We start from the raw sequence: 17,196 nt of genomic DNA, 5'->3' as shown, positions 1-17,196 counted from the left end.
TTGGACTTTAGGTAGCAGGGTACTTTGGTACTTAAATCAAAACCTCTGAGCTCCCAAATCTATCCTCCAGAGAAGGTTACCAAATGCTTTGCAGCCTCCCAGAGGAGGCACACATCCAGAAGATGGAGTGGAAGTGAGGAGAGAAAGAGAGTTGGATGATTAAGAGGTATAGGGGAGTGAAAATTCTGTTGAGAATTAGGTCATTTAGGTACCAGAGTATTAAAGAATAATGATCTCATATCATTAGGAATGACACGCCAACAACTATATATATTCCTTTTGGAATAGACCTGTGATTTCATTAGTATAAGGAATTTCCAATGAGGAAAATTACTGTACCAAAGTTTATAGTCTTAGATAGCTTGAAATTACTCATCTAAGTCAAGTTATATTTGAAATTTGATTGTGTTACTGAGGAACAATAGGATGGCATTTTCATTAGGGGATTAGATGGATTAAATTACTTAAGAGGAGAAGTAGAAAAAAGGGGGAGTAAAAAGGGAAGGGGGTTGGAATATCAGGATGAGGTACACTGCTACTTTAAAATTATGTATGCACGGACCCATCCAGGTCCCTCCCACTGTTAGAAGCAACAGATGTAAGCCAGGCTAGAGAGCAGACTGAGCTCTCGAGCTTCAGTTAGCAAAGTGTTTACTGTGCAGGGCACCTTACCTGGGAGCCCAAGTACTCCTTCCAGCATTCCTGCTGCTGCTCCGGCCTATTTGCTAAGAGTAACTGGGGGTTGCCACAGTGTTGCTGGGCAACGGCAGACAGCGATCTTCCTGGCGAGCCAATTGTCAAACTGAGGGGACAGTACCACTCCCGTTGAAATGCAATAAATAACGGTAACTTTGCTTACTTCTCAGTACCACTATTTATGCAGAATTAGGCCCATGTTTAGCCCACAAATAACTAGAAGTGTGAGTAAACCCTAGCTCGAGTCCCATTGCTGAATATTAAAGCATGAGACAGATGGTGATGGGTTTCTAATCAGCTTTAGTAAGGGCTAAATGGAGCAACACAGGCTGCAAGATAAGGGGGTAAGGGGCAAAGTGCTTTTCAAACTTCAAGTGTTAGATATTTATGTGGCATGTGGTGTAGATAGAACTCTCCTTTTCTTAAGTGGTGGTGGGAAATTGAATATTAGTATCTTTGTGGACAGATGGGACATCTAGTAACCTCTAGGAGTATTACCTAGGATTTGGTATTATGCCAAATGATATGAAGGTATTTGTAGATTTGAAAATTTAAAAAAAATAAACAAATGCAGAATTTTAAATATGCTAGGAATAAAATTTTGAAATTCTGTTATGTATCTTTCTTAAAAGCATATATTAAATTTAACAGAAGTAGCAGTTGTTAAAGCACAAATCATCTGAATAAGTTAATGAAAAGTAACTTAACCAAGGTGCTTTAATCTTTAGATGTGTAATGTCCTTCTAAAGGCAGTGCTTTGGGCATAATAGGTACTTAATGATTGTTTATACTTAGGAAACTCTTTAAGTTTTAGAAATGTAGGAACTCATTTCAGACTTTTTTGCTTTTGATTCACAGCAACCATTTTGCCACCCATGTCTTCATCGTTGGTCAAGATCTTGGTATCTCTTCATTGTGAGAACATGTCCTATATTTTCCGAAAATGGAGCATCTCATCACCACTTAAAATGCATTGCCTCCAAGTGTTTGCAAGCTAATGGCATTATTTATTTAGAAACACTTTATCAGGAGAACCCTTTTTTGTAAACATGAATTACCTAACTCATTCATGGCACTGTGGGTTCTTGTTACATATCATTGGGACATTTATCCTTGCTTACTTCACTTCCATACCATTAGCTAGCACACAGGGGCTTTTCCCAAGGCTTCAAAATATTGGAGCTTTAAAGAATGTTTCAATTGTGCCAACCCAAGCAATATGTGGACTAGTAGGCCGGAATGCTTTCTGTCATAGCTCCACAGCTGTTGAAAGTATTCAATACTGTACCCAGAGGTTTTGTATTCAAGAGTGCCCATATAGATCTTCTGCTCCGTCCTACATCCCCCTTTTCTCAACAGGCCTCAGGAGATGTATTACCAGAGACAAAAATGATTTGCGCCCTGGCTCCCCTACCAATTCTACAAGTTTTATTTTTGGTAATCTCAAAGATTGCTTTTTTTTGCCTCACTCTCCAAAGCTGGCGGCATCATTTGCTTTAGCTGTGTGGCTGAAACCTGAGCAAGAAGGTGTAATGTAAGTAGTGATGTGGGTATTTGCTTTCCTGATGCTCTGAGAAATCAGGAGTAGGAATGATAAATGTGAATTTCAAATTAGAAAGAAAGAAGGGCAAAACTTTGGAATTTTTCATAGAAAAGATAAACTCCTAGGATAAAAGACCAGCTTCTGTTTTAAATTACAAATTAAAAAAAAAAGCCACCAATATAAGATGGAAAGAGGGCTCCTCAAGTCAGAGGACCTGAGTTTAAATACCACTTCTGATGCTTATTAACTTTTTGATTTTTAGGCAAGTCTCTTAACCTACTTGGACCTCAGTTTTTTCATCTATAAAATGACTGCTCAAAGATCTCTTAAAAATTAAGATCTAATTTCTATAAAATGCTGAGTTTTGGATATGAACCGAGTCCTCAAGGGAAAAAAAAAACATAGCTGGTATGACAATGAAATGAAATCAATTTACACATTCATGGCTACCCTCTTATTTCAACTAAGATCTTTTTTCTTATTACTGAAAGGCCTGCCCTAGAGCAGCTTAGTCTTGGATGCTGATGAAACACATGTTGCAAAGTTATCAGATAGGAAAAAAAATTGGCAGCCTCAAATTCCTGATTTCTAGATTTGTATAAGCAAGCCAAACCTAATAACATTTTTCCCTATAGAAAACATTGCTTTTGTCCTCTTCCCTGTCTAGTGCCTGTTTCTTCAATTAAGAAAATAGAGGTAATTGTGAGCTATTCTCAAAGGCTTTTTACTGTCTGCCCAGTAACAATACCTTCAATATGAAGCTGGGGAGAGGTCTGTTGCTTCTCTTATGACTATTTTGTATTCTGATAGGGTCAAACTCCTGTTTTTTCTTTTCTTTTTCATTATGGTGTAAGTCACAAGCCTTCTTAATCTACTCAACAATAAATTTATTTCCCCAGTGTATTTTTCATCAGATTTCCATAATTTGGAAATATTTGACCTAAAGCTTTGACAGTATAGTCAATGTCAGCATAGGTTTTAGGGGAAGTTTTTTGGAAAGTAAATGAGATTGAAAATGTACCAGATGATTATTTTAAACTACTAGGTGAAAGTGGGTAGTTTTTAATTCAATTTTAAACTTGGAGTGGAAGTAGTCCCCAATCTACTTTTACCTGCCATTTCCTTTAAAAAAAATGTTTAAAATCCCTGTAAATCATAACTTAGCTTATACAGTTAAAGCCTGAGGTATTTTGGAAGAATGTCCCTTGACAGAACTGAGATAAAATGTTCCTTTCTCTACTCACACTGACACCCTTATGCCAATTTCACCTGCCATTGGCATAATTTCACATAGACAAGATAGAGCAGAATTCACTAAGGAGGGATCATGAGGTCTTTGGTTTTGAGTGTTTCATGCATCAAGGTCATTTCCATTCTCAAAACTATGATACCTATGGGGAATGGGGGAAATTTCGGGGTGTTTGCTCTAGATAAGTAAAATAAACAAAATGTGGATTATCCAATTATTGTTTATCCAGGAACAGAATAAATCCAGTTCCTAAATATTTTGCTACCTGCCTTCCTCTCACATTTATTATCTACCAAGCTAGTATGTTTACAAGCAAACAAAATAGCAAGGAAGACAATCAATAACATATTAAGAAAAGCATTTTCAGTAAGCTTTGGGAAATAAGGCTGCATGTGGTAAATACATTCTTGAGTAATGGTCAAACCTCAATTCTCACTTGTGGATTTAAATTCAAGAAAATGAATGGAGGAAAATGTTTCTTGGATTGCTTGAGTATATGGTACACAGAGACAGGGGGCTAGAAAAGAATTTTAGAGATCTTTCCCTTCTGCATCTGACTTAGAAATGGTAAATGACTTCAGAGATGTAAAAACTAAATAGGAAATTTGGGATTTACATAGAACTTTTATTTTGAATTGCTCAGGTTCTTAATCTTTTCAGGTAACAATGTATATTATAATTTAAAATGTGACATTTCTTCCTTACAACTTTGTTGTAAAAGAATTTTTATGTGTATATACCTATATATATTTTACCTATACACACACACACACACATTATATATATATATATATATATATATATATATATATATATATATATTTTAAAATGTAATTTTAAAAAACCTCCTCTCCTTTTTTCCTCTTAACCCTGGCCTTTCCATTTCCCAGCAACAATATAATATTACCTTCATTTAGTAAACTCTAGATGACTCAAATCTTGCTTCCTATATTGAACAGCACTTACTCCACTTTCCTCCTTAATCTCTGACATTGGAAGGACTGCTCTATTGATGGTTTGTCAATTTGCCTATAATGACTTGGTTAACTGCTTCTAATTTGCCAACAGAGAGTTCCTTCTAAATTAATACTTTACCTACCCCAGTCATAGAGAAAAACACTTTAACAGAGGGTGAATACCTTAAATTAAAATGAAAATGCTTTTTTCTTGAGAGATGAACAATATATTCCCAACATAAAATATGATCAAAGGAGAGTTAATCAAAGAAGAGTATGACATGATGGGGAAAAAAGGTAATTTCTTAGCAATTCCTAACTCAATTTTTTATAATGGCTTGAAAAGAGCATAGACTAATACTTAAGCCCTAGTTCTAATCCTACCTTTGTCACTATCAAAATATGGAGTTTGGGTATGTCACTTAATATATCTATGACACAGTTTCTTTACCTATTAAATGGATACCGTATCTATTCTTTTTGTGTGTGTATGTGTGGGGGGCAATTGGAGTTAAATGACCTGCCCAGGGTCACATAGGTAGGCAGTGTTATACCTTATCTATCTCTATAAATTATAAGTCCCTCTAATGTAGTATATTGAATACTAGACTTGATCTTGAATCCTACCTGTATGACAATGGTCAAACCATTTAATCTCTGAGTCTCATTTCTTTTTTTCTTTAAAATAGTAATAATATTTTGTTATTATACATTGTTATAATTTAATTTTATTATTATAAATATATTTATACTTATTATAAATATAATAATACCATATGAGGATGTTATGAGGCTCAAATGAGATAATGTATGTAAAATATTTTGTAACCCTTAAAGTGCTATGTAGTGGTGATTATTCTGAATTCTAATGAAATGATTTTGAAAGTAGTTAATACTAGATAAATAGAAAGTCTTCAAACCAAAATGGTGATGGTAATGATGACTGAAATGTTTAAACTATCTATGGAGTACTATTGATTTCTTCACTGATCCTGTTCAACATTAAAAAGCAGGCATTGATAAGTCTATACTCCACAGGATATTTTATGTACTTCACACCAAAGAGTAGAATGTTGAGTGGGAACACCAAATTCTCTATAGTTTTGAAAGAGTTGGTGACCTCCATCCCCTAATTTATTTTGGAGGTAGTGGTGGCTCTTTTCATTAATCTAGAAATATGGTATGTGAATAAATATGAATTTATGTAATAACATTCTCTTAGAATCAATGTAGGACTCAAGATATGGCATATCTATCTATCTATCTATCTATCTATCTATCTATCTATCTATCTATCTATTTTTTTTGTAAAGGGCAAGAACTCTGGAGAAGTATACTTACAAGGAGTTGTTAATTCAGTGGAACTGATGAGATGATGGTTCTTTAATATACATATACTTAGTACTTAGTATGGTCATGTAATGATTCTCTAATTCACACATATTCTGCTGTATGGTGTATGCTGTAATGATGTAATTGTAATAAAGTATTTAAGGGCTGAGAGGACTGGAAATGGGACATTCCATCTTTGTCCAGCCTCATGGTGACTGTCCTGCCTTCATCACTTCTTCACTAAGACCAAGAACTTGGGCCGATCTCAAGGTCCTCCAGAAAGCTAGCCCGAACATAACATTTTCTGTTGGTCACAGTTATTTCAAAAACTCCTAATTTGACAGAACCATCAGTGATGGTTCTTTTAAGTCAGTTCATTCAATCAGTTTCAAATATATCTAGCTGTATTCCTATCTAGACAATATCATTTCAGTTTGTTTGCAAGACATGCATGAAATACTTTATCATAGCCTTAGCCAAACTCCAGGAAAACCTTATCTACAACTACAGCCTTATTTGCCAGTTTAGCAACTTTGTCATAGAAAGAAATAATATTAGTCTGCTTTGACTTGTACTTGATCAAGCTATTGTCTAGATGCTCACAAGCTAGTTCTTTAATTTTTAAAATTATTTTTTTTTACTTCCATTAACAAGCATTCATTTTTTCCCTCCTTACCTGCTCTTTTCTTCATTGATAGAATTGGGACTAGGTGGGAGGGATAAGGAAAACAAAACTCTATAACAAATATTTATAGTCAAGTAAAATAAATTCCCATATTACCTTCATGTTTAAAAATGTTGCCTTCTTTTGCATATTTGATACCCAAAACTCTATCAGTTCCAAGAAGCTATAGCATGTGCTGGGACAACTCTCCAGTAAAATCATCTCTGGAGTTAGACCAAGTAGAGAGTAACCAACAGACCTTAAACCCATAGTTAACTTAGGGATGCGTATTCCAAACATGTGAAGATTTCCTTTGAGAGAATGGGCAGATGAGAACAATTTGCTCCAAAGGCCTGGAAGGTGGCTGAAGCTGTGCCTTGGAGCACTTAAAGCTTGGTCAATGATTGAAGATGCCAAGGTTATCCACTTCATCCTCATCTTGACTTATCTCTTGCCACTGGACTTTAATGATAATAAAAGAGAAACTAAGGCTGATGGCTATGCAACTTTGCCTCACTTAAATTCAAAAGCAAGTCAAGCCATCAGTGTCTCTTCAAAAATGAAGGATAAAAAAACAACAGAGTTCAACATTAGTTAACTGGAGTCATTGGGGAGCCCTTTAAGAATGTTCTAAATTTTTTCTTCTGGAATTTTAAGTCAAGCTCACTGGCCCATAATTTTCTGATTCCATAATCTTTTCTTATATATATCAGTAGAGTGTTTCTTCTAATCATAGGATCATAGATTGCTTAAAGAGACCTTGAAGGCTTTCTAGTCCAATCCCTTCATTTTGATACAGAAACACAAAGATAAAGTGATTTTCTGTACTTCACATGTATAAGAAACAGTCATCAAGGTTAAAATTTGAACTTAGTTTCTTTGACTTCAGAACTGCTTGCTCCTGAGTTATACTTATCATGTTTTCTATAATATTTGAAATACCACTGATCAGTATTCAAACTTATGTGGTCCATCTGGGTCAGAGGGTTTAATTCATGAAAGGCAACTAGGTGCTTTTTTATTACTATTTCCTTATTTGTATTGTCAATTTCATAGTAGCCATTGTTGTTTTGACCTTTCCAATGCAAAGATCACTTCCAGGATCATTTTCCATAATTGAAATTCATAGGGCAGAGTCCTCATGAGACATAGCTGCTACATTATTATCTCTACCATTTTATGTTAAATGAATTTCCATTTTCCAATGAATAAAACAATTTAAAGTCAGATGTAAATTATGTTCAGATAATCTTGGTTTCTTTGTCATTGGATTGCTCATGCCTCTGTATCTTTTCACAAGTCAATAAGGACTTATGAAGAATTCTACTATGTTCCATACAAATATAAATCAAGAGCTTAGTCTAGATATTTGTTAAGATTGAGCTCCTTCTTGGAATCATTGTTTTGAATTGTAATCTTAGTCTTCCCTATTATATCCTGGTTGTTATCATCAACTTTGTGATAATCCTGTATTGTCAATCTCTTCTTGCTTAATGAATATATTAATATCTTAGAGCTCAGATCGTGGCATTTTGTACTCAGAGTAAAACCTCCATAAATTTCTTTTGGAAACCATTTCTCGCCCATGAAAATAGGCTAGGTTATGTAGAGTAGACATTTTTTGAAGAGAGCATACCCACTGGAAAATGTTCCCAAATCACTTTGGCCAAAGGGCCCCTGCCTGACAAAACTTATATTTGACATCTCTGTCGCTTGCCAAAATATCACTGTTGTTAGTCCTACAACTCTATGGATTTTGTCCATTCTAGTATTTTATTAACTTTCACCCTAGTCTTATATAAAAGATCCATGAGAGTAGCATATAAGTTTGAACAACAGTGATTCTTTGTCATATGATATTGACCCTGACATTGTCTGTTATCAAATACTTGGCCATTAACTACCAAGATAGACGGCCATTAGCATCCTAATAATAATCTTCAAACCTTTCTGGAAAGTAGAGTTTTGCCGCTTTGTAACTCAGAGGAAAGAGGATAAATGTCTGAATCCAGAGCTTAATTTTCCTTCTTCTGACCCAGAAGATTTTAACTGGACAGTCACAAATGTTTAGATGTCTGCCGCAAAGGGGATCTGAAGAGCCTGGCTATGTGATAAGGTCAGAAAGGGCCTTTATCTCTTGATAGCTGTTGTGGATATAGACCAGATTCTTAGAGTGCATCTGAAAACACTTCTGTTATAGCAAAATGACTTAGGAGTATTTAAAGGTGCTCTAGTCCAGAGATTAGATATTGTCTTCAAACAAGATTGCCTTAAGTTTAGAAATGCACAGAATGTCTAATGGCCTTTCACAGGGGTATCAACTAACTTGGGTTAAGACAGGTTGATGATGGGGCAAGTACCAATTGCAGCTGTCCATTTCATTGTGGGAGTTAAATAGAGTGATTCAGACTTTAGGGCTAACAGTTTAGAGCCTTCCATGGGCACTAAATTCTCTTTATATGAAAAAAAAGGAAAAGAAAGATGTGCGCTGGTGACTTAATACCCAGCCGGGATATACTGTGTTGTGCAGCTTCGTATAAAAGAAATAGCAATGGAACTAATGAGCCAATAGCCTAAATGTTAGTTTTGCAGAATGATTTCAGCCACTTTATTTCCTGTCATGAATCTCTAGTGAAGGATGGTGAGAGTATAAAGAATATGATATAAATTAAATATTCTCTCAAGTTTTCCCCAAGGATTTTTGTTGTTGCTAGAACAAAAATAATTCCATTGTATATTTTTATTCTTAGCTCTTTGTCACTGTGTACTTTTGAGTGGTATTTGGGGTTGGCTTGACATATGTGCTTTGCACAGTTCCTTTATGTATTTGGTTGGATGCTGACCTTTTCCTTCTTTTCTGGTTGCTTCCTAAGGTGTGTTATCGAAAAGGCCGTGGATGGGCAGATTGTGTTCAAACTTACAATCTCTGAGAAAGAGACCGTGTTTTATTATCGCACAGTAAATGGCTTGCAGCCTCCAATAAAAGTAATGACACTGGGGAGAATTCTTGTGAAGAAATGGATCCATCTTAGTATGCAGGTGAGTAAAATAAAAAGTATTTAACATTTGGTTAAACACAAAGATCTATCTTTTTTTTACGCTCCTTTTAAATGGCACATGTTCCCAACTCTCTTAACAGAATTTCCCTTCTTTTTGGATATTTTGTGGTATTTAAGAGGAAACTTTGAGGAGAGAGGGCCAGGAAATATTTAAATTATTAATGAATTTTTGATTATCAGCTTTTCTTCCTTGAAAATTACCTATAAGAATATTCAAAGAAAATAAAGTAAAATACTTTTTAGGGAATATTAGCTATTTGGAGGTCATTTAAAAATATTTTCCTCTGGGTATATTTGAATTCTACTTCAAAATAAGGCTCTTTAAGTCTTTAATACTGATCTTATAATTACCTTATAATTTATAGATATATTCAAGTCCTGTGCTTGATTTTTTTTTTTTTTAACCAGCCATTATTTCTCAGAAAACACTCTGAATGGTGTGAATAAAACTTGGCTGTTGGATTAAAATGTTGACCTTAGAACTAATAAATTCAGATGTGCTGCTTACTCTAGTTGTCAATTACATTTTGTATTGACCTTAGAAATTAAACGCTGGGCTAGCTATGGGAAGTTTTATAAGAAACTTGATATTTACAGACCTGAGACAAAAAATGGAATTTTTGCTTTTTGTTCCTTTAGGCTATTGCTAAATGGCCCTGTACTGCCAGGGGCATCTTTTTTCCTTTCATGATAGAGAGGCCATATCCATATAATGTAGCTCCTAGAATTCATTCTGCTAAAAGTGGCCAAGAAAGAGGGATCTACATAGATGAGTCCTAAATGATGACTATATTTGTTGTCTAGTACCTCCAGTGAAAATGAACTTTTTTTCTGACTTTTAACTGATGAGGTCTGTTTATTAAGTTAGATACTTAATTCATATTTTTAAAGATCATTACTAGGTTTTTTTTAAACATTATTCAATATGAGATTATTTAAGGATCTTGGAAAGATATTGCTTCATAAAGACATCTCTCAGTGGAATAGCATTCTATGAGTCTGACTTATGACCCCCTCTTCCACACAATATACTTAATGTTAGATGTAAGAGATAGGTCAAGAGTTTTTTTTTTTCCCTCACAAGGTTATTCAGCCTCACTTCTTCAAATAGTACATCTATATAAAGGACTCCTAAATCTGTATGTCAGGTTGGAGTTCTGTTCTGAGCTCCAGACCCTTCCATACAACTGCTTCTATTAGACACCTTGGACAAATATCTCACTATCACCTCAAACTCAACATATTCAAAGCCAGGCTTGTTATTTGTTCTGGAAAATATGCTCTTCTATTTGTCCTTATTTTAGTGGCCTCACAATTCAATCAGTCCCTACCTTCTCAGCCTCTTTCCGCTGGTATTTGCATTTCTGGTACTTGGCACAATGTATATTGCTTATTGACTGATTGACTGATTAGGTGCAATGAACATTGGATTGAACTTGTTGTCAGCATTGTCATATACCAATTGTCTGACATTAGGCAAATCACGTCTGGGTTTTAGTTTCCTTATCTGTAAAATAAGGGAGTATGGGTCATATAAGTTACAAGATTGCCTCCAACTCTAATTCTGTGATTATGTGAGTATATATGTGTATTTGGAAATACATATAAATATTTTATAAATACATATGTATATATATCCAGCTCTAACTCTGATTATATGAGTAAATGTAAATATGCATATATATGTAAATAAATATATAATGTGTGTATAAATATATATATATTCATAATTATTATGATTGTTATGCCATTGTGAGAATAATCTACTAACAAATAGATCTAGGTGTGTGATGTGATTGACACATGATCATATCCTTCAGACTGTCTTACTTTACTCTTTATATCTCCAGGATCTTGCACAGTGTTTTGCATATAGTAAATATGTAATAAATGCTTTTCACCATTCATCATATTCCTATGCACAAAAAAAATCAGTGACTCCTCAATAAAGTTGAAATTCCTTTCTTGTGATTAAAGATGGCCCATGATTCTAACACCACACAAGTGATCACTTTTACTCAAAAGTGCAGCTATCTTTATAGCCTGATGTAATTTTATTCCCTTCCCCCTACTCTATGATATAGGCAGATGAGATTACTTTTTGTTCCTGATTTCTATTCTCACTATACCTAGATTCTCATTTCCACTTAAAAAAAAATCTGTTGAATTCCTAAGTATTGTCTAAACTTCAAAATGGTTATTTTCTTTCCATAGAGCTTTCTCTACCCCCTGCTCTACTATCATAATATTTTTTTCCTTTCAGAGAAATTTTTTTTTTTTTTTTTTTTTTTAGGGTTGCCTTGTTCATGTGTTTTTGCTTTGTTTTGGTTTATCATTTCTTCACAGTATGTTATAATGTCTACAAGTCAGGAATCATATCTGATCTACACTTTCAGCTGCTAGCATATTGCCTTGTACATAGTAGGTACTCAAATATTGTTTGAATTAATGATTACACATAGAAAGCAGGTTTTTCCCTGTACTGATGAGCTCAGAGGAAAGACATGGATGATGTCCTACTTTGTAGTATTAAAAAAAAAAAAAAAAAAAAAAAAGCAAACTAATCACCACTTGGTGTGTAAGTAGTGGCCATATGTTAATTTATCTTGAGATGGTTGCATTTGTATGTATCTACCACTTTATTTTATTTTATTTTTTTTTTGCTGAGGCAATTTGGGTTAAGTGACTTGCTCAGGGTCACACAGCAGCTAGAAAGTGTTAAGTGTCTGAGACACATTTGAACTCAGATCCTTCTGACTTCAGGGCTGGTGCACTTCACCATCTAGCTACCCCTAATACCAACTCTTTTTTATAAATGTTCAGTGCAATGGAGTTAGGTTGCAATATGAAAATTGCTAAAATAGAAACTAGGAACTAGACTATATAGAAGATGTCAAACAGATGGATTTTGTTGCATATTTAGTGCTAGCAATTTAAAAAAAGCAACAACAATCACAACAGACTTTGGACTTGCCTTTATTTTGCCTGATTATATCTGGGTAACTTGGTCATGTTTTGGCAGACAGTAGTACATTAAAAGCTTTAGAAAGAAAGTTCAAAATCTAAATGCAAAGAGGTAACCAAGACTGAATTACTCTCCTGGGAACAAAATGCTCTTAGAGTGCCTATTGAAATCAGCATTATCATTTCAATACATGTCAAATATGAGTCATTTCCTAGTTTAGGCAAAATTTCTTTATAAATCTTTAAATCTTCCACTTCTTTCAAGAAAAGGTTAAAGTACTTATGATTTAATGAGACCGCTTTACATCATAACTGTTTGACTATCAAGAGAAAACTTGTCCTTTCCAATTTGTGAACTCCTTTTATTTTTTGCTTGAGTTTTTTTAAAAAATGCTTTGCATTTGATATTAAAATTATAGAATCAAGCAGTCATAAAAAGCAGAAAACTATTAGATTCGTTCAATCTATGAGAATTTAGAGAACATTTATATGTATGCATAATTTTCTAAAGCAAATTCCACATATGAAATGTCTTAATTTATATTAAAGACAAATTAGGGAGTAATAATTTGATTTGCAAAAAGAAACATTGAATTCCTTTAACTAGGGAGCTACTCTAGCCCATTTAAAATATGACATAATTTTTAATAGCTTAAATTTTTGGCAACTTTTGAGGAGCAGATCTATTGTATTTCTTTAAAGATTATGGAAAATAATAAAACAAAATATACTGGAGTGAAAATTGGGACACTTAAGCTCTAACATTTACTGGTTATGTGGTCCTAGGTAATTGACTTAACTTTTCTAATCTTCACTTTCCTCATCTAGAAATAAGGGGGAAGATTTGGAGGACTTTCCCTTAAAACCCATGAAATTCTAATTCTATTGTTTAATATAAGACACTCATGCAAAATACTCTACCAGTATTACTAAAAGAGTCTTTTTTATTTTTTTTTTTAACTTTTAAATTGGTGGTAGAGATTATAAGAGAGAGAAAATATATTGAAAATTGAATTGGGGGCAGCTAGGTGGTGCAATGGATAGAGCACCAGCCTTGAATTCAGGAGGACAGTGTTCAAATCTGGTCTCACACATTTAATACTTCCTAGCTGTGTGACCCTGGGCAAGTCACTTAACCTCAGCCTCAGGGGGAAAAAAAAAAAGAAAATTGAATTATATATATATCATATATATGTATATATATAAATTATATATTTATAAATTGAAAGATTAAATAAGGTTAAAAATAATATTTTGATGTACAAGAAAATATCATAAATTCAGCTTAATGGGAGGAATTCCTCCAAAATAAGAAAATAGTTTATTGCTTTTCCATAAATAATCCTGCAAGTGAACATACTTTTAATTTTTTTAAAAAAAGAAACTGAGTCTCCAATAATCTAGAAGTGCAGCAGTCACTTACAATCTGATGCTAATAGTGATGATCAGCATGAAAGCTTTAACTATCTTTCTCTTTCTCATTTCCCCCCCTTCTTATGCAAACGGGGCTGGTTTGCCTCTCCTCAAGAAGTCTGATCAGTTTTTCCTCCAGGATGCTCAACATATTGTTGTCCAACTTAGTGTGGACATCTCAATCAGTTTTAGCCTTACTACAGTTAAAACCCCCCTAACTTGAATGATCTACCAGTTTTAGCTTCCCCCCATTTACAAGTGTTCTGGAGCATCATTGTCTGGCCATACTTTAAAAAAAAATTACTTAAATCCTATTCTGGTGCTGTATTATATGATATTACTAATGGGAGTCAGCATGGGATATTTGAATTGTCATTAGACTAGGAAGCAGAACACCTGAGTTTAGGTTCCAGTGCTGCTATTAACTATGTGATCTTAGCAAGTACTTTATCCTTTTAGGCTTCTTTTGTAAAATAATGAGTTTGGAGTCAAATATTTCTAAGACCTTCCTCCCCAAACTCGCTATTATTCCATGATTCTAATTTATTAATTACAAACAGAGACCATATCAAAATTTGGGGTGGGAAGAGAAAAAAATAACTTTCTTGGTGACTTTGCATATTTGAAAGGAAAAAGCATCTTGTACATAATATATCTATAATTTCAGATGATCCTCTTTTTTCTCTCCCACTTTGTTATGGAAATGCTTGTTTTATTTCTTAAGTTCAGAATAAGTAAAGAAAGAAACAAAGGCTGCTTCCTCTGTTTCTTTTATCTAGCTCATTCAGTGGGATATATAGTTTAAATTATTGCTAATTCTGATAGAGTGAAGCCTGAATTATTACTATTTTTTTTGATAAATAGATCTAAGCAAGATAATACTCAACTTTGTTAGGGTAGCTAGAACTATTCAGAAAACTAGTTGAGTTTTAAAAGTCACTGTAATGTGGTAAACAGAGCACAAATCAGTAGATTTGGGTTTTGGACTAAATCTTATAAAATTTGTTAGATTTTTTTGTCAGGGCTTCAATTTCCTTTTAATAAGGTAGAATTAATACTTTTTATTTCAAAAGTTAAGACATGAACATTCAAATAATGGACTAATTTAGGATGTTTGCCTAAGAAAGCCTAAAAATAAAATGTGGATGTTTGCTTTGCTAAACAGAAGATACTGATGTCTAATACTGTAATACTGAAGGAGCTAACAGTTTCTATTCCAGAACTAGCATTTTGAAGGTTCAACCTGTTGGAACATGATTAGTTTTTAAATTAATATTCATTTGGGGACTTGAAGCTGACATGATTGCCAATTTAAATTTCACTTTGGGGTTTAATACATTGGCTATTTCAAATTATATCAAGCTGAAATTTGTTATGCCAATTTTTTTGTACTAAAACTGGTAAAAATCAATTCAGACTTTTTTATTATCAAATGGGGAAAACTAATAATGGTAACAGACTTTTTTAAGCTTAGCCTTCAAAATGAATCAGTACATTCTATAATCACTATAGGATAGATTCTCTTAATATCCTTTAGGAAAAAAATATAGTTTGAAATAGAGAAAGGAACTTGATTTAGATAATTGGCAGTGAGGTTAGGGGTAAAAACAACTTCTAAGGTGATTGGCATTTAGTTACATGTCATTTTTAATGTAGTGTAGGCCTAGATTTCTCTATTAAAACAGTTTTCCCCCCTTAAGCAATTCCACACATTATATAGGACAAACATCGTTAAGGAATCATCAGCCTAGCCAGCCTTCTAGCAACCGTTCTGAAATGCAATAAAACAATTACTATAATTTGAACCTGATGAAATACTGCAATCGTAGTGCCAACCAATGACTTTGTAACAGGGGAATGTTAACATACTCTGGGCAATTTTGAGAGCTCCTTGATAGATGGAAAACATGAGAGCAGCAAAAGGTTCTAATGCTTCCCTGTGTAGAAAAAGAATGTTTGCTTAAATTTGATAAAATGAAAGTCAAAAACACATGGGCAAATACAGTTTTAGGAATCAATAGATAAAGAATAGGAGTTTCATATTCACCAACTGTTTGTTTACAAAATATGTTCTTTTGATTTATGCATTTAATCTGAAAGAGGAAAACTATTGATAGTTTCAGTGAAAAAGAAAATGTAATCCAACCAGCATTTATTAGAATAGATAAACCTTGAGTCTAAATTAATCTCTGGAGCGTATGCCCATGTGCACACTTCATATAAGTATTTCCAGGTACCTATTGATTGCTGGAAATAAAATGGTTCATACAACCTTATGAAAGCTTCTTCATTCACTGCAACAAACCCAGAGATTCTTAAGGGAACTCAGAAAATTAATCTTAAGCTTTGTTCTTGTCCTATTTATTGCCTCTAACTGAACATAGTACTATGTATAAGTGGAAATTTGCCCATTTCTGGACATTTTACTATCTATGAGTTGAGTAAGATGAGTTGGCTCAAGTCTGAATAAATCATATAGGTTTATTCAAAACCAAAAGAAGTCACTTGAGAAACCTTTAGTTAAGCTTTTACTGCATGCCAGGCACTAGGCTAAGAGCTGGGGGTGAGAAAGAAACAGAAACATATCATCCCTGACCTCAAGGATCTCACATTCTAATGGGGGAGGCAATTTGCAAAAGTCTATGCATTTAGAAAATATATACAGAGGAAATGACTAGGTAATCTTAATGAGAAGGCATTGAGTGGGATGGTAGACAAGGAGAAGTTTCTTGTGGAAGGTGGGATTTGAGCAAGATCTTAAAGGAACTTTGTAGGGAAGAAGGAAGATTATTTTAATTACTAGTAACCTCCCTTCCAAATTACTTTGTATTTAATTTTGTAGCATATAGTTGTTTTCATCAATTTCATATTTTTAAAATTGGTCTCCATTATCATTGTTTGTGAGTAGGAAGTATTTCTTTATATTTATATTTTTAGTGTCTGGCACACAGGAGAGTTTAAATACACTATCCAGGGTACTTTACCATAATACACTTCCCTGGTTATCATGCTTTAATATGTATTCTTTTCTTCAATTCCCTCCTCCTCTGAATGTAAGTTACTTGAGAATATATACTATCTCTCTTTTGTATCTGTTTTTCTAATATCTGATAGAGTACATTGTACATTATAAGTGCATAATAAAACTTTTTTTTCATTCAGATATGTTGAATTTTGAAAGAGCTGAAATTTATCCCTGTAGTTACTATTAAAAGATTGTAATCACTCCATGGTTTAGGAGGTGATTCTCATAAGTTCCACATCCAAAAAATTCATTCAGATATGTGTGTGTGTGTTCACCTGAGCAGAAAGATACTCTT

General features: G+C 33.8%; 1 protein-coding gene across 1 annotated transcript in view; it reads left to right on the top strand.

The window, feature by feature from the left end:
* The first annotated feature begins 1,745 nt into the window (after positions 1–1,745).
* USH2A (usherin) overlaps positions 1,746–17,196 on the top strand; it is a 1,025,480-nt gene continuing 1,010,029 nt past the window's right edge. Inside the window, exons 1-2 of the mRNA XM_074264677.1 lie at positions 1,746–2,230; positions 9,314–9,479. Of these exons, the coding sequence (XP_074120778.1) occupies positions 1,746–2,230; positions 9,314–9,479 (651 nt within the window). The remainder of the gene's footprint in view (positions 2,231–9,313; positions 9,480–17,196) is intronic.

Source organism: Sminthopsis crassicaudata, chromosome 4 (assembly GCF_048593235.1).
Source record: "Sminthopsis crassicaudata isolate SCR6 chromosome 4, ASM4859323v1, whole genome shotgun sequence".
Classification (NCBI taxonomy): domain Eukaryota; kingdom Metazoa; phylum Chordata; class Mammalia; order Dasyuromorphia; family Dasyuridae; genus Sminthopsis; species Sminthopsis crassicaudata.
The sequence above is the reverse complement of the archived record's forward strand: the minus strand, read 5'-3'. Positions and strand labels throughout refer to the sequence as shown.